The 20389-nt window shown below is 53.9% G+C and overlaps 2 protein-coding genes and 1 long non-coding RNA gene across 3 annotated transcripts; 2 read left to right on the top strand and 1 right to left on the bottom strand.

Annotated features, from left to right (window-relative positions):
• Positions 1 to 629: 629 nt before the first annotated feature.
• LOC105478463 (peptidylprolyl cis/trans isomerase, NIMA-interacting 1) lies at positions 630 to 15472 on the bottom strand. Its single transcript, XM_011735841.2, has 4 exons — positions 15315 to 15472; positions 11633 to 11845; positions 2172 to 2282; positions 630 to 1230 (listed from the first exon to the last, which is right to left on the bottom strand). The coding sequence occupies exons 1-4, from the start codon at positions 15370 to 15372 to the stop codon at positions 1121 to 1123; spliced, it is 492 nt and encodes a 163-aa protein (XP_011734143.1). The 5' UTR covers positions 15373 to 15472; the 3' UTR covers positions 630 to 1120.
• An 82-nt stretch (positions 15473 to 15554) lies between these two features.
• LOC105478523 (uncharacterized) lies at positions 15555 to 20389 on the top strand. The gene is made up of 3 exons (XR_985357.3): positions 15555 to 15853; positions 16038 to 16265; positions 20149 to 20389. It is a non-coding gene; the product is annotated as an uncharacterized lncRNA (long non-coding RNA).
• LOC139360302 (large ribosomal subunit protein eL21-like) lies at positions 17230 to 17771 on the top strand. Its single transcript, XM_071087047.1, has one exon. It carries the CDS (start codon positions 17257 to 17259, stop codon positions 17737 to 17739), a length of 483 nt encoding a protein of 160 aa, XP_070943148.1. The 5' UTR covers positions 17230 to 17256; the 3' UTR covers positions 17740 to 17771.

Here is a 20389-nt window from a genome sequence, read left to right as displayed (position 1 = left end):
AGGGAGGTCCCCTGGGGCCAGGCTTTAGTTACTCTGGTCCCTAAGCTCTGCCAGCCAGGCACCCCCACAATCTGGGCTGGTCCCCATCAAGTGGAAGGGGAATAGGGCGTGCAGGCATAACCACTTCTCCATCAGATCAAGTGGAAGGGGAATAGGGCGTGCAGGCATAACCACTTCTCCATCAGACCCACAGCCCCCCGACTGAACAGGGGATGGGGGTCAGGCAGGCCACATCCATAGCCCCCACACTGGCGGGGGACCCCATCTCCCCGCCACCCGCCCCAGGATCCCCTCTGCTGCACCTTCAATTGAACACTAGAAGCCGTGTCTGCTCCCGTCCCCCTCCCCACAGAAGCCCCCTCCAGTCCAGGAGGGCCCTGTTGTCATGGTAACCGCAGCTGCAGTGGGTGCTGGGCCAGGTGCTGGGTTGGACCCATGAACCTTCCGGAAGCACCTGAGATGGCAGGGAAGCAGGTCTCAGGGTGCAGGTCTCAGGGTGCCGGCCCAGGGCAAGGGGGAGTCTTGGGGAAGAACGTGCAGCTGGGACTCTTAGGATGGGGTAGCTGTGATCCCCTCCCCGTGACATCGTCCCCCCTATGCTTCTCCGGGGAGAAATGAGACACAGGAGAGCGGAGCAGTGGTTCCGGGTTTAATTGGGGGTGAAAGGGTGCTGCACAGTTGCTCAGAGGGCCCATGGCTGGGCCGCACGAGTGTTTGCTTTTGCGACTGAACAGAGGAGCGTGGCCTAACTAGAAATAACTCGGTCCTCAAGTCTACCTCCAGGACCTGGGGGATCACGGGGCAGCTCTGCTGACCAGGTCTTCTCTTTGGAACACCCCTCCCACCACAGTGCCCTGGGTCTGGGAGCCTCCCACCCCTGCTGAAGTCAATTCCTTAAGGGAGAATCTGGCAGTCGCAGCCCCAACTGGGGATGGACAGGGAGTGGGGACCCCAGGGCCCCTGATCTGGAAGGGCCCCCTCCCAGCCATTTTGGGAACAATAAATACTGTGTGACGGTGGCAGGGAGTGGGGGGTTCGGCTACTGGCTGGTGGGCAAGAGGGGAGCTGGCGGGCCCAGCTGCCCTGCCCCGCCCCGAGGCCAGGCCTGGGCTCCCCACCCTCACTCAGTGCGGAGGATGATGTGGATGCCGGAATCCGTGAACACAGGCCCGCTCATCTCCCCCGTCCGCAGCGCAAACGAGGCGTCTTCAAATGGCTTCTGCATCTGACCTGGGAGCCAGGAGAGGCGGTGGGGGCGTCAAGGCTGGGCTGGCAGAGGACAGGATGAGGCAGGGCGGGCAGCAGCCACGACAGATGGGGCTCCTGCCTGCGCTGAGCCTCACACTCATCCACATTCATCCGTCACCACGTTTATTGCTGGTGCTGAGCGGCGGCCCAGCTAGGGGCGGCAGGGCCATTAAGGAGGCCCTGGGAAGCCGGAGGACAGCATGAAGGATGGCAGGCAGGGCTGCGGCTGCCGCTGCACGTTTAGGGGCCACTTTGGTGGTGAACTCGTCTCCCTGGGCCTGGTTCCCAGCCCTGCCATGTCATCTGTCCCGCCAGCCTTCTCGGAGCAGGTGGGCAGCTCCTGCCCAATGCTGCCGCCCCGCCCCACTAAGACACCTGCACACCATACCCTGCAACCCATCCTGGCCTTTCCCTGATGTTCTGCAGATCACGAGGACTGAAGAGGAGGAAGAGGAGGCTGCTTGGTCCCCTCTGTCCCTGATTTCCACTCTCCTGGCCAGACAGGCCTAAACTCAGGGCCACCTCCTCTCACCCCTGGTTTCCCCACCTTTGAGAGGGATTCTGCGGGACATGCCCTGGGACTCTCAGGGCCCCCAGCCTTAAACCACAAAAAGGAAGAGGCAGAGGACAGGATGTACCTGCCTTGGTGGGCCTGGGACGAGGACATCTGCGCACAGACACACAGAGGCCGCGCCCCCACCCCCGGGTAGAGATGATTCCAGGAAGAAAGCGCTGCAGCCCCCTCCCTGTGTGGCCCTGCCCAGCAGAGCAGCCTCTGAAGCCTGAGGAAGGGGCTGTGCTGCCACCTGCTGGACCCCGAAGGCCGGTGTGGCACCCGGGAGCCCAGTGCCCAGACCCTCCCGGCCTCTATCCCTCAGGGTAGTGGGGGTCCCCCGACCTGGTGGGGCCCATTCCTTGCGCACCTCTGCTGAAGGCACCCAGGTCTCCCCTGGCCTTGGCTGAGCTGCAGTCGCTGAACTGTGAGGCCAGAGACTCAAAGTCCTCCTCTCCCGACTTGATCTTCTGGATGTAGCCTGCGGACATGGAACGGAATGGGAGTGCCAGGTCAGGGCGGTGGGACCTGACCAGACAGGATGGAGGGCTCCAGAGCTGGCCGGCGGGGGAGGCAGCACTTCACTCGGAAAGCCTCCCCCTACAGGCACACATGCTCCCCATACCCCTCTCCTCACACACACCTGCAGGCGCAGTCACACCTGTCCTCACCCACACCCAAGAAGAGGCGACTTTCACGTGCATGAGCACTCGGTGCACCCCGCCAGTCACCCATGAGCCCTGCAACCCTGCGGGTCTCACATCCCTGCTCCCACTGTCACTCTCTCCAGCACACACACATGCACACACACACACACATTTGAGGGAAAATCTACATCCAAGCTGGACAGATCAGAGGAGTGCAGGAAGCAGGGAGACGCTGACCCAGGCAGGGAGCTGGGCCCCCAGGGCCCCCTGGGCAGAGGTGGGAGAACTGTCCAGAGAGGGCCCAGCATTGCCACGGCAGCCCATGGCCTCAGCTGTCCCATCTGGGAAGAACAGTCTGGCACTGGGAAGGGTCTCCAAGGCACCCCGGTGGGCTTTGCAAGGGACACTCGTGGACTGTAGCCCCAGGGTCCCAGAGGCAGGCGACACAGCTCTTCTCCTGGCTCCCCACCTACGGTCTGCATGCTGGCAGAACTTAGGGCGGCCCCACCCTGTGTGGCCTAAACCAGCCCATCGACTCTGACTCTCCAGGAGGCGGGGGAGGCCAGGGCTGCTGGAGGAAGGAGGAACAGGGCTGCTGGCAGAGGGGGGCAGGATAGCAGCAGAGTAGCATCTGAGTGACTCATGTTTCGGGAGCCAAGTGGGGAGGGTTGCGTGTGTGTGCACGTGGTGTGTGTTGTGTGAATGTATGTGAGCAAGTCTGTGTATGCACTCTTGTGCACATGCCAGGTGGGAAGGAATGGCTTACCGCCTTCCTGAGTCCAGGCCGCCCCCAGGAAGGTGCCCATGAGCCAAAGTCTGCTCTACCCCAATCCTCCTCTTGCTCTGACACCAACGGGTGTCCCTTCCAGTGTCCTCCCTAGGCCAGTGATGTGACAGCCCCAGCAAGCCAGGGCAGCCCTCTGCGTGAACTGCACCCACCCCATGTACCCTATGGCCTAGCAGCCACGCTCCAGGGACACCAGTTCTTCTCTCCAACATGAGGGTCACCCTGACACACTCAGTAGGGGGTTTCCTAACGTCACCCTGACACTTCTACCCATTGCTCCTTCTGACCTAAATGAGGCCATGACACGACTGCCGGCCAACCTGCCCAGGACACACATAGCTGACGCACCCGCCTACAGCCTGTCAGAGAGCCATGGGGACACTGCTGGGTGACCTAGCCAGTGCTAGGAGGCCTGGACACCCAACCATGGCACCTGCTGAACACACTGAACTGATCCAAGTGTCCCCAAGGCTCCTCGGCCTCACACTCTGACCTGCTTGGAACCACGATGGAAATGGTACCACCATGACAGCACAGCCATAGCTCCCTGTTGGGCTGCACGTCATGGCAGCCACCAGTGTCCTGGTATCTGAGCTGGATGTCAACAGGACCTGCTGCCCTGACATCCCTTTGCCCCTCCACCTGACGGTCTTGTGCCAGTGGCTGTGACATGCGGCACAGTGCCCGGCACCGAGCAGGACCCTGACCAATGTCCCTTGCTTTCATCATTCTTCCCCTCCGTGTGGACTGCATCCCAGGGATGACGCAGCCTCTACTGCTCTGCTGCCCCATCCTTGGCCCTCCCGGCCCACTTGTCCTGGTCAGATCTGGCCATCACTCTGGGGCATTGCGTGGTGCCTGTCCGACAGGGACATCAATGCCATACAGGGCCCCAGCTTCTGTTGGGATGGCATATTACAGAGGCTTCTGCCCATGATGCCCCGGTTTGATCAGAACACCCCGCTTCCAGGGCTGCCACAGGGTCCCCCTCTGTGCCAGACACATCCACCAGTGACTCCGACTTAAATTAGATGTTGCTAGGACCCCCTCCCACCCTTCCTCTCCCTGAACTTCTAGGTATCTCCTTGGCCTTAGGCACAGAGCACTGGAGTCCCCTGTCCCCGCTTCTGTCTGGACCACTAAGCCAGCCAGGGTACCCACCTGCTTCGGGGAAGCAGGACTGCCTGCAGGCACTGAGCCTCTGAGGAGCCAGGTCCAGCCCCAGGCCCTGAACAAGCATCACCCTGCTGCAGCCCCCAGCGGCCAGGGCTGGGGGCACAGCCACAGGGATCCCTGAAATTGGACAGCCCGTCCAAGTTGTCCTCTCACACACACAGTGGCAAGCCATACCACTTAAAAACAAATAAAAGCCACACTTTGGCGCCCCCATAGCTCATATCACCCAGATCTGCCTCTGACCTGCCAGCTCTCTTGGAAAACCTTCTGCTTTGATGAAAGCCAGCAACGACTGTTTTGTTTTCCGTTTGTAGAGATGGGGTCTCCTCATATTTCTCCGGCTGGCCTTGAACCCCTGGGCTGCAGCAATCCTCTTGCCTCAGCCTCCCAAGTAGCTGGAATGATTTTTTTTTTAAAAGTGCTTTCTCCTGAACCTGGGAGGTGGAAGGTGCAGTGAACTGGGATCGTGCCACTGCACTCCAGCACGGGCAACAAGAGCGAAATTCCATCTCAAAAAGAAAAAACCAAACACTTTCTTCCTGAGTTCCTGCTCTGTGAGGCTGACCTTGAGGGGTTTGGTTCTGTGTGTCTTGTTAGCTCAGCCTGCACCCGACCCCCCGACAATGAAATCCTCCTACTCCCGCCCTGCTCCCCTGCCTCGAAGACCTTGGTTTAAGCCTCTCGTCCTGCCTGAAACTCACCAGCTATCCTCTGGTCTCCCCCAGAAGCCTCCCCTAATCCCCCACTGTGTGAGGTGCCTCCCCCTGGGTGCTGCATTTACCGCCGTCCTATTGGCAGGTTGCTTCCCTGCCTCACAGTGTGGGAACGAAGGCTGCTGGGTTGGCCTTGTTCATTGCTACACCCTCAGAACCCAGCACTGTGCACAAAACAGGTGTTCATGAATGTTCAAGAAGTTCATGAATAAATGAGACAGAAATAGGCCATGGGGAAGGAGGCAGACAGGGACCTACCATGGGGCTTGAAGCAGAAATGCTGGAATCTCATGCCCTGTCTACCTGAAACTCAGGCTGTGATCCTAAGGCCAGACTTCCTGGGCCTCCTCCAAGACATGTCAGCCTCGATGGCACCAAACCCATGAAATTTGATGGGGGCTGTCAGGTGCTGGAGCCCCATCCTGATTCGATGTGGCTCCAGCTTAGAACCACACAGATGCAGGGTGGCCTCTCCAGGAGCTCCCAGTCTGGAGCAGGGGCCTCCACCTGCTTCAACGTGTTCAGGACCCCCTGAAATTGTATGCAAAACAGAATGGCACCTGTCTGTGCTGGCAGACCCCAGCCAGCCTGCTCACAGCATATCCCCAAGGCCCAAGAGGACACGTTATGGGTGCTGACTCTGGACTACGTCAGGTTCAGATCCTACCTCTGCTGCTCCTGAACAATGCGAGTCTGGCAGGTGACCTTACCTCTTGGAGCCTTACTCAACTAGCCTGTAAAATGGGGTAACAGCTGTTCCCACGTTGGAGGCTGCTCCAAGGAGTGAATCAGTGACCGCTTAAGCAGCGGCTGTTGCAGAGCAGGCCCCTGACAGATCCAAGCTGCCCATCCATCTGTTATGGACTCAATGTTTGTGTCACCCCAAATTCATGTGTTAAAGCCCTAACCCCCAGTGTGGCTGCATTTGGAGATGGGGACTTCAGGGAAGTAACTAGGGTTAAATGTGGTCATAAGGGTGGGGCCCTGATCCAACAGGATTAGTGTCCCCTTTTTGTTTTTGGTTTTTTTTTTTTTTTGAGGCAGAGTCTGGCTGTGTCACCCAGGCTGGAGTTCAGTGGTGTGATCTCAGCTCACTGTGACCTCTGCCTACAAGGTTCAAGCGATCCTCCTGCCTCAGCCTCCTGAGTAGCTGGGATCACACACATGTGCCACTACATCCAACTACTTTTTTTTTTTAGTATTTTTAGTAGAGATGGAGATTCACCATGTTGGCCAGGCTGGGTTTTGAATTCCTGACCTCAAGTGATTTGCCTGCCTCAGTCTCCCAAAGCTCTGGGATTACACGCATGAGCCACTGCGTCTGGCCAGGATTAGTGTCCTTATAAGAAGAGACACCAGAGAGCTTGTGCTCCTTCACTCCGTGCACATGCGACTAGGGAATACCATGTGAGTACACAGTGAGAGGGCAGCCATCTACAAGCCAGGAAATGGGTTCTCGCCAGAAACAGAATCTGAGGGAACCTGGATCATGGACTTCTGGCCTCCAGAACTGTGGAAAGTGATGACTGTTGTTTAAGCCACAGTCTGTGGTATTTTGTTACAACAGTCCAAGCTAATGCACCTCAGTGACCTAGGTGGGAGTGAGGGAACAAACGGGGTAGTCCTTGACCCCAAAAAGGTTTTGAGATGCGCTCTCTCCTCTGCCTTGCCAGATCATTACGCTGCTTCCAGCATACTTCCTTGAGGCTGCAGGCACCAGAGGGGAAGGGGCCTGGTTGGGGAAAGAGGTGACAGGGTCAGGTCTGAGAAGACTAAGATCCAGAAGGAGAGGCTAGAGGCTGGCCCCAGGCCAGCAAGCTGGAAGGGTGCCAGTGACCTTGGGGACCTTGGGGCAAAGGGGCTGACCTGGATGCTGGGATGGGTATGTGGATAGGATGGCTGCTCATAGTCTCAGCCTCCCTGGGACCCTCCAGGCCCTGGGCATGTGAGGGGCCGGGGGTGGAGAGTAGGCAGGGAGGGCTTCTCCACGGCCCATCCTCCTTAGACAAGGACACCGGCAATGACTCCCTCGGATCCCTGACAGCCTCTGGCTGCAGCCCAGCAGCTGCAGAGGAGCCAATGCTGGGAAAAGGAGCCTCAGCAGAAAACGTGGAGGCCCCGACTCTCTCTGCAGGCAGCCTGTCCCTTCGGGGCAAGGGCGGAGCACCAGATCTAAATGGGCACTGATGAGATTCAGCCCGCCGCCAGCTGGGGAGTGAGCTGCCCAAATCATGATCTCCTGATCACCAGGCATGAACCCTCAAGGGGAGAACATCCACTTCATGGAAGAGAAAATGAGGCCCAGGTGCCCAATGCCCACACCGACACTGCACATGAGGATGTTACCGAGTGTACCCTGGCCAGGGCCACCTCACTGCAGCCTCCTACTGACCTCTGAGGGGATCTGCCCCAGCACCGTCTCAGGCAGTATACCAGGAGAGGGAGGTCGCGGGCCAAGGTCATCATCTGTGTGCTGAGCCCACCAGGCCTCCTGTGGTCCTACCCAGAACTCTTTCTATGGGCTGTGGGGTGGCAGCAGGGGCTACCCGTGAGCAGAGACCTTGACTTGACCTCAGCTCCCCCACTGTCCACACCCGAATGACTGGGGCTGAGGCTCCACCATGCAGAACACACCAGCCACAGAGCCCATCGCTCCTGGATCCTCATAGCCACCCTCTCCCCATTCTACAGATGAGGCAACTGAGGCCCAGGGAATGAAGACCACACAGCCGGCACTGAAACTCAGCCCTGTACGAGCCCAGGGTGGGCCATGCTCTTCTGCCCTGACCCTCCCCCGGCCATCCCACCCCTGCCCACCTAATCCATCACCCAGTCCTTTCTATCCTGCCTCTTGAATCTCTCTCAGGTCTGCTCCCTTTCACTTCTTCCTCCACTTCCAGCCCCCAAGTTCAAGTCACACTGTCTCTCGCTGCAGTTCCTCCCACAGCTTCCATCATGTGGGCAGGCGGGGCTCCTGCTGACATTCCCGAATCTGCAGGTACCTACGGCGAGGCCCCAAGGCCTGGCTACTTACCAGGTGCACCTGTCCAACCCAGAGATGGGGGAAACACCCTCGCCCACCACACCCAGGCCCATGCCCTCCTCACTGTCCCCATCGGCCTCAGCCTTCTGCCAGCTCTCATCAAGACCGCCTGAAGCAGCTCTGTCCTGCGCCTGGCCGCTCTGCTGACCCCCAGGAGCCCACCTCATGCCGCTCCATCCCCAAATGCCTGAGCCCTCCTACTCACTCTTATGGGGTCCGGAAGCCTCAGAACAGTGACCACTAGAGCTGGGAGGACCCGAGGGGTCATCTCGTGATTCTCTCCTGGCTTCTCCTTCCACTTCTTCCTCTTGCTCTGGGGCAACCAGAACCTCTGAAGGTTCTGCGCCTTCCAGTTTCCCTGGTCCTTGACATTCTAGCTTCCCAGATCTTTGCTGAAAGCAGAGCACTGCTGGGTTCCTCTCCTCATCCCACATGGCCACATTATGTCCTGCTGCCTCCAGGAAAGAACCCAAACTCCTCACCTGACAAGGACCATCCTCAACCTGGCTGGGACCTGCCCGTGAGAGGTCTCACCACCCCCCAGCTCCCTGCAAAGCCTTCCCCAGAGTCCTGGCTACATCCTAGCCCTAGGCCTTTACTTCTGCCCGTTCCTGTGCCAGGAATTCTTCTTGCTTCCTACTGGCTCATGAAACAAGGCTGTGAGGGCTGACTCCGGGCCAGGCTTTGTGTGGCAGGATGGGAATACAGGGGAAAGAGAGAGATCCAGTCCCTGCCCTCAGAGGTCAGGAGGCTGGCTCTTTAATCAGCCTTCAAGATTCCGTGCAAGAGCTTGGCTTCTCTCTACCATGCTTACATATAAGGCTAACGGGGGCACTTACTGTGCTAGATGCTATGTTGGGGGTGTGCATGTGTAATAACATCCTACAGGCCAGTACTGGACCAAGTGATGAGAGAGTAAAACAACAGCCAATACTGACCGAGTGTGCACTCTGTGCTGGGCCCTGTGTTACCACAACCAACAACTGCAATGACAGTGGCCACTAACAATAACAGAACGTTTACCAATGCCAGGAGCTGTTACTCCCACTTTACTGTACTAGCCAGGAGTCCTCACAACTACCCTGGGAGGTGGGTCCTATTATTCTAATACTAATTTTATAAATGAAAAAGACTTGACGACCGGGAGCGGTGGTTCATGCTTGTCATCCCAGCACTTTGGGAGGCTGAGGTGGAAGGATCACTTAAGCCCAGGAGTTTGCGACCATCCTGGGCAACATGGTGAAGTCCTCTCTCTACTAAAAATACAAAAATCAGCCAGGTGTGGTGTTATGAGCCTGCGGTCCCAGCTACTTGGGAGGCTGAGGTGGAAGGATCACCTGATCCCAAGGAGGTTGAGGCTGCAGTGAGCTATGACACAGCAAGATCCTGTCTCAAAAGAAGAAGGAGAAAAAGATTGAGGCCCAGAGATGTTAAGTAACTTGCTCAAGATCACACAGCCAGGACCCGGCAGAGCTGCATAGCAACCCAGGCTGTCTGGGCATGGTTGAGGGATGGGTTGTTTGGAGTAGGGATAGCCCAGGAGGTTCTGGGGACTCTGAGAAAGGCTGTCAGACACAACTTCCTGCAAGAATGGAAATTGTCTTTTTTTTTTGAAATGGAGTCTCACTCTGTTGCCTAGGCTGGAGTGCAGTGGTGTGATCTCAGCTCACTGCAAGCTCCACCTCCCAGGTTCATGCCATTCTCCTGCCTCAGCCTCTCAAGTAGCTGGGACTACAGGTGTCTGCCACCATGTCCAGCTAATTTTTTTGTATTTTCAGTAGAAACGGGGTTTCACCATGTTAGCCAGGATGGTCTCAATCTCCTGACCTCGTGATCCACCCACCTCGGCCTCCCAAAGTGCTGGGATTACAGGCATGAGCCACCATGCCCGGCCAAGAATGGAAATGTGTTTTATATTCCCGCTGTCGAAGATGGCAGCCACCAGCTAAAGTATGACCAGTGCAACTGAGAAACCAATTTTTGATATTATCTTATTTATTTATTTTTGAGACAGGGTCTCGCTCTGTCACCCAGGCTGGAGTGCGGTAGCATGATCTCGGCTCATTACAACCTCTGCCTCCTGGGCTCAAGGGATCCTCCCACCTCAGTTCTCTGAGTAACTGGCACTATAGGCATATACCACCATGTCCAGCTAATTTTTGTATTTTTTGTAGAGACAGGGTTTTGCTATGTTGCACAAGCTGGTCTCAAACTCCCGGGCTTAAGTGATCCTCCCGCCTTGGCCTCCCAAAGTGTTGGGATCAGAGGTGTAAGCCACTGCCTCTGAATGGTAATTTTAATTAATTTACATGGAAATAGTACATGTGGTGAGTGGCAGCCAAACTGGACAGCTTTACACAGGGCTCTGCAAATGATGGCCTGCAGGCCAAATCCTCCCTGATTTTGTAAATAATAAAGTTTTCTTGGCACACAGCCATGACCATGTGCTTGCTTACATATTGGTTATGACTGCCATCCAGTTACAAAGCAGAGCTGACGGAGACTGCATGGCCCACGAAACCTAAAATATTTACCATCTGGCCTTTAAAGTTTGCCACCCCAGTGCCAGACTGCAGAGGAAACACAGAACAGAGCAGGGAATAGCTTCCTCCCTTAGGTCAGAATTAACTCACTAGCTCTGCTGGCACTCACTACCTTTCTTTCTTTCGTTTTTTTTTTTGAGATGGAGCCTTGCTTTGCTGCCCAGGCTGGAGTGGAGTGGTGCGATCTCGGCTCACTACAACCTCCGCCTCCCGGGTTCAAGCAATTCTCCTGCCTCAGCCTCCCGAGTAGCTGGGATTACAGGCACGCACCACCACATCTGCCTAATCTTTGTATTTTTAGTAGAGACAAAGTTTCACCATACTGCCCAGGCTAATCTCGAACTCCTGACCTCAGGTGATCTGCCCTCCAAGGCCTCCCAAAGTGCCGGGATTACAGGTGTGAGCCACCGCACCCTGCACGCACTCACTACCTTTCTGACCACTCTCTCTGGACCCACCTATGTTTGTGACTCGGGCCCCTACTGGATGATATTACTATTGACAACAGTTCCCACAGACTGAGGGCCCACTGGGCAAAATGCATTGCCTTATTCCCTTGAACTTTCACAATGGTCCTCAGAGGATGCCCATTTTACAGAGAAAGCTGAGTCTAGGGGAGGTGACATGAGTCCCCTCTCAGAGGTCACAGAGTTCACAGAGGCACAGTACTACCTGAACCCAGGTCTGCCAGTCCCCGGGCTGGGTCCTCTGCCCCTACCTGGCTCACCCTGAAATGCCAGATGGAAAGGAAAGAGAATGGCTGCTGTGAAGGTCAGGGTCATGTCATGCACTGGTGTTTTGGTGTTGGCCAACACCAACGCCTGGTAGCTGAGCAAGCTAGGGTGAAGGGTCTGGTGTGACTTCTACAAAGGCCCATCTGGGAGAAGATCCCCTCCCAAGCCTTTGCCCTTGCCCTGCTCACCGTTGATCAGCTCCAGGGCCTCCTCCTTGGTCCGGGTGATCTTCTCCTGCCGCCAGGACGAGGGCCGCCTTGACTGGCTGTGCTTCACCAGCAGGTGTGAGCAGCGGACCCTGGCGGGCTCCCCCTGCCCGTTTTTGCCACCACTGCTGCTGTTGCCGCTGGGCCGCTCCCACTGGCTGGCGTTAGTGATGTGGTTGAAGTAGTATACTCGGCCTGGAGGGGAGGGCAGGTGGGAATTCAGCTAGGGTTGTGCTCCCATGACACCACCTGAGCCCACAGCCAGAAGCCAGGGTAAGGGCCTGGCTTGCAGGGGGTGCCTTCATTCAACAAATCCATGGCGTGTTCACCATGTGCCACAGGCTCTCCAGACATGAGCCAATGTGGCAGGATACAGTCCCTACCCTTAGAGAGCTAACATTCTAGGTGAGAACAGACAGGTGCTAAACAAGCAAACAAAACACAGGATAACATCAATCCCCGATAACTTCAAGGAGGAAAATAACCCAGGGTGATGGAAGAGAGGAAGCTGGGGGACAGGAAGTTGACTCAAAGCATGCACTCAGCAGGCAGACCACCTGAATTCAAATCTGAATCTGCGTTCAAATGTGATCTACCTTCCCTGGGCCTCAGCGTTCTCACCTGTAAAATGGAGATAACAGTTCCTACCTTAGGGTCATTGAAAGGACTAAATAATAATTTTTTAAAAATTTAAAAAGGGCTAAGCGTGGTAGCTCTCTCCTGTAATCCCAGCACTTTGGGAGGCCAAGGTGGGGTGGATCACCTGAGGTCAGGAGGTTGAGACCAGCCTGGTCAACATGGTGTAACCCCATCTCTACTAAAAATACAAACATTGGACCAGGTGCCGTGGCTCACACTTGTAATCCCAGCACTTTGGGAGGCTGAGGCGGGTGGATGATGAGGTTAGGAGATCGAGACCATCCTGGCTAACACGGTGAAACCCCATCTCTACTAAAAATAAAAAAAACTAGCCGGGCATAGAGGCACACACCTGTAGTCCCAGCTACTCGGGAGGCTGAGGCAGGAGAATCGCTTGAACCCGGGAGGCAGAGGTTGCAGTGAGCTGACATCGCGCCACCGCACTCCAGCCTAGGCGACAGAGCAAGACTCCATCTCAAACAAACAAACAAAAACAAACATTGGCCAGGCACAGTGGCTCATGCCTGCACCAGCACTTTGGGAGGCTGAGGCGGGAGGATCACCTGAGGTCAGGAGTTCGAGACCAGCCTGGCCAACACAGTGAAACCCCATCTCTACTAAAAATATAAAAACTGAGCCGGGCATGGTGGCGGGCACCTGTAATCCCAGCTACTGGGGAGGCTGAAGCAGGAGAATCACTTGAATCTGGGAGGTGGAGGTTGCAGTGAGCTGAGATTGTGCCACTGCACTCCAGCCTGGGCAACAAAAGCGAAACTCCACCTCAAACAAACAAACAAACAAACATTAGCCGGGTGTGGTGGTATATATCTGTAATCCCAGCTACTCGGGAGGCTAAGGCAGGAGAATTGTTTAAATCTGGAAGGCGGAGGCCACAGTGAGCCAAGATCATGCCACTGCACTCCAGCCTGGGTGCAAGAGTGAGACTCTTGTCTCAGAAAAAACAAAAACAAACCAAAAAACAGGCTGGCTGGGCTCAGTGGCTCAGGCCTATAATCTCAGTACTTTGGGAGGCTGAGGCAGGTGGATCACCTGAGGTCAGGAGTTCAAGACCAGTCTGGCCAACATGGTGAAACCTCGTCTCTACTAAAAATACAAAAATTAGGCAGATGTGGTGGCAGGCACCTGTAATGCCAGCTACTCAGCAGGCTGAGGCAGGAGAATCACTTGAACCCGGGAGGCGGAGGCTGCAGTGAGCCAAGATCATGCCACTGCACTCCAGCCTGGGCGACAGAGTGAGACTCTGTCTCAAAATAAATAAATAAATAGAAGTAAATAAATAAAAAATAAAAAATTAGCCATGGGTGGTGGTACATGCCTGTGGTCTCAGCTACTTGAAAGGCTGAGGTGGGAGGACTGCTTAAGCCTGGGAGGCAGAGGCTGCACTGCAGCCGGAGCCACACAGTGAGACCGTCTCCAGAAAAAAGAAGAAGAAAGCACCAAATAAGCTTACACATCTGCAAAATGCCTAGGACAGAAACTGGCACACATTAAGAGTGGGATAGCCTTTATTATCTCCATTGTATAGACGACAAAATGGAGGCCTCACCTTCTGCATCTCTGGGAATGGCAGCAATGAGTAACATTACTCTGTTCCAGGCACATAAAGGGGGAGGGAGGAACTGTACTCAGGTACTTCACACCTGAAAGCTCTGCTCTTAGCTACTACACCGTGCACAGTGTTGCAGAGCTAGGAACCAGCATTACTGGTGGCCAGATGTTACCCAGGGAGTGAGGGGTATGAAGGAGTGAATACTGTGAACAAGAAGCTGGAAGTAAAGACCCTACTGGGTGCCACTCCAAAGGCTGACAGTTCGCCTGGGTGACATGGAGTGTCGCCCATAAAGGAAGCCATCAGGGTTGAACCGAGCACACACAGCAGAAATGGGCCCAGGGCTGGGCAGAGCATCCGGTTTATGCTGGAGGTCCCAGCCACAGGCCAGGGCTAGAGCAGAATGGGCCAGAGCAAGGGCTCCAGGGGCAAATGCAGCTGAGCTACGGACTCACTCTAAAACCTTGGCAATGGGCTCTATCTCTCTGCACCTCAGTTTTCTCATCTGAAAAATGGGGACTAGAGAATAAGGAGATCAAACCTCACGGGGTTAATGAGGAGAGTCCATGTATCCAAAGCGTTCACCAGAACCTGGCACTCAACCAAGGAGAATTATTACTGCAAATGCGATTGCTATGGGCTCTGGAGGCAGCAGAGTGACTCGCGACCTGCCCACAGATGCTGGGCCTGCTACTCAGGAGTTTGCTGTGACACGGGCGGGGGGATCTGGAGGCAAACTGCCTAGGTCCTAATCCAACCCCCAGCCCCTGGAATGATCTTGGACGAGTTCCTTCAGTTTTCTGGCCTCAGTTTCCTTGCTGGTAAGAAAGGAAGTAATAACTATCTGGCTCCCAGAGTTGTGGCAATTCAGAGAGAACTTAAAGCGCTTGACACAGAGACAAACGTGCCCTGTTACTGGCAATATTATCATTGTGGCTAACCGTTAAATCGGGCCTAAGCACAGGGGCCATCATCTGGCAGAATGTCACCGGCGATGTCGCAGACTCAGCATTAGGTGTACACGGTAGGGGTGTTAGCAGGGGTAGGTTGTGGACCCGAGGTCGGGCAACACCCTATGCCCTTTGCAGGGTACTGGAGTGTCCCCTTCCCAGAGGTGCCCCCGGGCCCAGCAAGGTGCAGAGACGTCCCCCGGGGGCGTCAGGTGCATTAGGCCGAGAGGTATCAGCCGGGCCGGCAGGGCCAGGGCCATCGCCCCGGACTTCCCGGACCCTCACCCGCCCAGCCCCCTGCCTCAGCTTCCTTTGGCTTCCCGGCGGCTCCTGAGGCTCGCAGTCCCCACAACAGGGCGGGCCGGGGCCGTTACCCCGGGTACGACGCGGAGGAGCCAGGACCCCACAGGAGGGAGGCACCGCTGCCGCCGCGCCCAAGAGGTGAGCTCGAGCCCTGCTTACGCGGGCCCGCGCGGTCCCGCCCCAGCCCCGACCCCCGCGGCACCTGAGCTGCGGCTCATGCGCTTCTCCCAGCCGGGCGGCAGCTTCTCCTCGTCCGCCATCTTCCCTCCTGCCGCAGCGCCTGCTCCGCCTCAGCCGCGCCGCCGGTCGCCCGCGCCCGCCCGCCGCCGCTGCCTATTGGCTAGACGCGCTCTGCAACGGGGCCTCGCGGCAACGCCCATTGGACGCCCCACCCGTCCGGATTGGCTTTCTGGCCTTCTATTGGGTAGAAGAGAGGTTGGGCGGACCCTCCCACGTTATCCCTTTGCCCCGCCCCCGGCCAGCCTCAGCCTGGCTCCGCCCACTCGCCCTCCTCGGCTCCTGAGTGGTCCGAAGCGACGCGGCCCCGCCCTTCTCAACGCCCTTTAGCGAGCGCCAAAAAACTCCCGACCCCTTCTTGGCGCGCCTCGCCGCAGAGCCCACCCAGGCGGGACAGAGCTTATGGATTGGCTAATGCAGCAGCAACTCCCGCCTTCCTGAGCCGTTCCCGAAGGTCCGCAAGCCCCCAGCCCTCTCATGCGGAAGCGTCTGGCTGCTGCGGAGGTAACGGCGGTCGAGGTGGTACTTGGGCGGGGCGGTGCTGCCTCTGCTGTTGCCATAGCAATGCAGTTGCCTTGGAGATGAGCACCTAAGTGCCCGATGCTTAAATTTGGCTCCTCCATCCTCCCTCATTCCACCTGTTTCCCCAGATGTCCAAAGCTAACCCAGCCTCTTTTATTTTTTGCAGGGCCAAACTTTTCCCTAGGCTCTGGACCCAAACGCTTTCCACGTCTTTTGGAACCTGCTTACTTCCCTTATTCCTTCGCAGTCTGGCTCCTTCCTCCATCCTGGGTGACCAGTGGGTGCCGACATTGACATTCATATAAGAACATGGAGGAGGTGCAGGTGGGAGGAGATGAGCTCAGTTTTAGCCAACTTAAAATAGAGTCTGCAGAGCCCGTGGGACACAGAGGAGGTATTTGGGACCCAGGGTTCGGGAACTGTGGGTAGATATGGGAGTTGAAGACACTGACAGCAAACAGTTCAACTACAGTTCACCTAGCATAGAACCCTATGTGACCGCTAAAAAGAATGAGGCTGAGTGAACTGAACTCAGGGAAAACTGCCCACAACAAATTAGATGCAGGATGCAGTAGAAGGCTAAGAGAAGTCTAGAGCCAGACTTGGGTTTAAAGCCTGGCACTGCCACTTGCTATGTGACCTTGAACTGATTACTTAATGTTACTCTGTACTTTGGTTTCCCAATCTGCAAAGTGGGGATAAGCAATAATACATCCTTCTGTTTGATGTGAAGATTAAATAAATTAATCCACATAAAGCACTCAAGCCAGGCTCGGTGGCTCACACCCGTAATCCCAGCATTTTGGGAGGCTGAGGTGGGCAGACAACCTGAAGTCGAATTCAAGACCAGCCTGGTAACATGGTGAAACCCTGTCTTTACTAAAAATGCAAAAATTAGCCAGGCGTGGTAGCGGGCACCTTTAATCCCAGCTACTCGGGAGATTGAGACAGAAGAATTACTTGAACCTGGGAGGCAGAGGTTGCAGTGAGCCGTGATTGTGCCACTGCACTCCAACCTGGGCAACAGAGCGAGATTTCATCTCAAAAAAAAAAAAAAAGGCGAGTGTGGTGGCGCACCTGTAATCTCAGCTACTCAGGAGGCTCAAGTGGGAGGATAGCTTGAGCCTCAGAGGTCGAGGGTGCAGTGAGGCTGTGATTATGCCACTGCACTCCAGTCTGGTTGACAGAGCAAGACCCCATGTAGAAAAAAAAAAAACCCACCTCCAAAAACAAACAACAGTGCCTGGCCCATACCTAGGATATGTAGTGTTAACTGGTATTGTCTGCCGGGTGAAAAAGCAAGTCATAATATGGTACAGCAATTATAGTATGTATGAAAGAACAGCATTTCGGCCGGAACCGCCATCTTCCAGTAATTTGCCAAAATGACGAACACAAAGGGAAAGAGGAGAGGCACCCAATATATGTTCTCTAGGCCTTTTAGAAAACATGGAGTTGTTCCTTTGGCCACGTATATGCAAATCTATAAGAAAGGTGATATCGTAGACATCAAGGGAATGGGTACCGTTCAAAAAGGAATGCCCCACAAGTGTTACCATGGCAAAACTGGGAGAGTCTACAACGTTACCCAGCATGCTGTTGGCATTGTTGTAAACAAACAAGTTAAGGGCAAGATTCTTGCCAAGAGAATTAATGTACGTATTGAGCACATTAAGCATTCTAAGAGCAGAGATAGCTTCCTGAAACACGTGAAGGAAAATGATCAGAAAAAGAAAGAAGCCAAAGAGAAAGGTACCTGGGTTCAACTGAAGTGCCAGCCTGCTCCACCCAGAGAAGCACACTTTGTGAGAACCAATGGGAAGGAGCCTGAGCTGCTGGAACCTATTCCCTATGAATTCATGGCATAATAGGTGTTAAAATAAATAAATAAATAAAAGACCTCTGGGCTGAAAAAAAAAAAAAATGAAAAAAAAAAGAAAAAAAGAAAAAAAAAAAGAAAAGAAAAAAAAAAAAAAAAGAAAGAACAACAAAACCAAAGCAAAGGAAATTTATGAAGAGATCACTTATAGAAAGATATCAAAGATATAAAGCATAAAAAGCAAGCTGCTGAACAGTATGAGTATTAAATTATATATAATTATCAATTACCTGTTAAAAAATAAATAATATGCCAGGCACAGTGGCTCACGCCTGTAATCCCAGCACTTTGGGAGGCCGAGGCAGGCAGATCACAAGGTCAGGAAACCGAGACCATCTTAGCTAACATGGTGAAACCCCGTCTCTACTAAAAATACAAAAAATTAGCCCTGTGCGGTGGCACGTGCCTGTAGTCCCATCAGCTGCTTGGGAGGCTGAGGCAGAATCGCTTTAACCCGGGAGGCAGAGGTTGCAGTGAGCTAAGATCATGCCATTGCACTCCAGCCTGGGCGACAGAGCGAGACTCTATCTCAAAAATTAAATAAATAAATAAATAAATAAATAAATAAATAAAAATAAGTAATATGTAATTATCACAATTATATAAAAACTATAGATTTATATCACTAAAAACTTCTGGATTCTTTCCAATATGTTAATGACTATCACTGGAGATGCAGGTGAAGGAAGAAATTAAGAATTTAAGTTTTAGGCTGGGCGTGGTGGCTCACACCAGCACTTTGGGAGGCCAAGGCGGGAGGATCACCTGAGGTCAGGAGTTCAAGACCAGCCTGGCCAACATGGTAAAACCCTGTCTCTACAAAAAATACAAAAATTAGCTGAGCATGGTGGAGGGAGCCTGTAATTCCAGCTACTCGGGAGGCCGAGGTAGGAGAAAGACATGAACCCAGGAGGTGGAGCTTGCAGTGAGCCGAGATCGCACCACTGCACTCCAACCTGGGTGACAGAGCGAGACTCCGTCTCAAAAAAAAAAAAGCGTAAGTTTTAATAGAACATTTTTTACAAGCATGTATTAGCATAATAAAAATACACTTTTTTTTGAGACGGAGTTTTGCTCTTGTTGCCCAGGCTGGAGTGCAGTGGCACTATCTCGACTCACTGCAACCTCCACCTCCCTCGTTCATGCAATTCTCCTGCCTCAGCCTCCCGAGTAGCGAGGATTACTGGCATGCGCCACCATGCCCGGCTAATTTTGTATTTTTAGTAGAGATGGGGTTTCTCCATGTTGGTCAGGCTGGTCTCGAACCCCTGACCTCAGGTGATCCACCCACCTCGGCCTCCCAAAGTGCTGGGATTTTGGCCACTGCACCTGGGCAAAAAGATACTTTTTTAAAAAAATAATTTTAGACATGGGCAGTTAGAAAAACAGTGGGGTTTTCATGTACGCTTCACCCAGCCTTCCGTAATATTAGTGTCTTAAATAAATAATAGAACAAAATTCTCAACCAGTAGGGACTTTGTTTCCCAAGGGACATTTGGCAACATCTTGATACATTTTTGGTTATTACAATATCTTCAGACATTTTGGAACAGGAGATGCTACTGGCTACTGGCATTTAGTATTATATGCCAAGGATGCTGCTAACATCCTGCAAGGCACAGCCCCAACCAAAATAATTATCCAACCCAAGGGCTGGGCGTGGTGGCTCACACCTGTAATCCAGGGCTTTGGAAGGCCAAGGCAGGAGGACTGCTTGAACCGGGAGTCTGGGACAAGCCTGGGCAATATGGCAAGACCCCATCTCTACAAAAATTCACTGGGTGTGGTGGCACGTGCCTGTAATCCCAGCTACTTGGAAGGCTGAGGTGGGAAGATCTTGAGTCTAGGAGTTAAGAGGCTGCAATTAGCCATAAGCTTCCCACTGCACTCCAGCCTGGGTGACAGAATGAGACTGTCTCAAAAAAAAAAAGAAAAAAAAAAAAAGGCCGGGCACAGTGGCTCACGCCTGTAATCCCAGCACTTTGGAAGGCCAAGGTGGGTGGATCATGAGGTCAGGAGTTCAAGTCCAGCCTGGCCAAGATGGTCAAAACCCATCTCTACTAAAAATACAAAAATTAGCTAGGCGTGGTGGCAGGCGCCTGTAATCCCAGCTACTCGGGAGGCTGAGGCGGAGAATTGCTTGAACCCAGGGAGTGGGGGTTTCAGTGAGCCAAGATCGTGCCACTGCACTCCAGCCTGGGCGACACAGCGAGACTCTGTCTCAAAAAAAAAAAAAAAAAAAATCCAACCCAAAAAGGTCAACAATGCCAAAGCTCAGAAACCCTGCCATAATATAATTATCAACACTAAGAGACCAATATCAATATAATACTATTAACTAAACCACAAATTCCACCCCCGGTCCTGTTATCCCACTAGTGTTCTCTTTATGTTTCAGGGTGGGTGCTCACTGCTACTGGAGTGTCACTGTTTCTGGTCCCTCAAAGTGGACAGAGCAAGGAAATATATATATATGTATACACACATCTATAGGTACTAATATATCTATTAAACAAAAACCTTGAATTCAGACTGATGCCTCCAAATCCAATCCTACAAGGTTCATTTTAAGCACTCCCATCTCCTGTTTTATTTGTAACTTCCTTCTCCACAGTGAGACACCCAGCTCTCTTATTTGT

The sequence above is a fragment of the Macaca nemestrina genome, chromosome 20 (assembly GCF_043159975.1).
Source record: "Macaca nemestrina isolate mMacNem1 chromosome 20, mMacNem.hap1, whole genome shotgun sequence".
NCBI classification, from domain to species: Eukaryota; Metazoa; Chordata; class Mammalia; order Primates; family Cercopithecidae; genus Macaca; species Macaca nemestrina.
The sequence above is the reverse complement of the archived record's forward strand: the minus strand, read 5'-3'. Positions and strand labels throughout refer to the sequence as shown.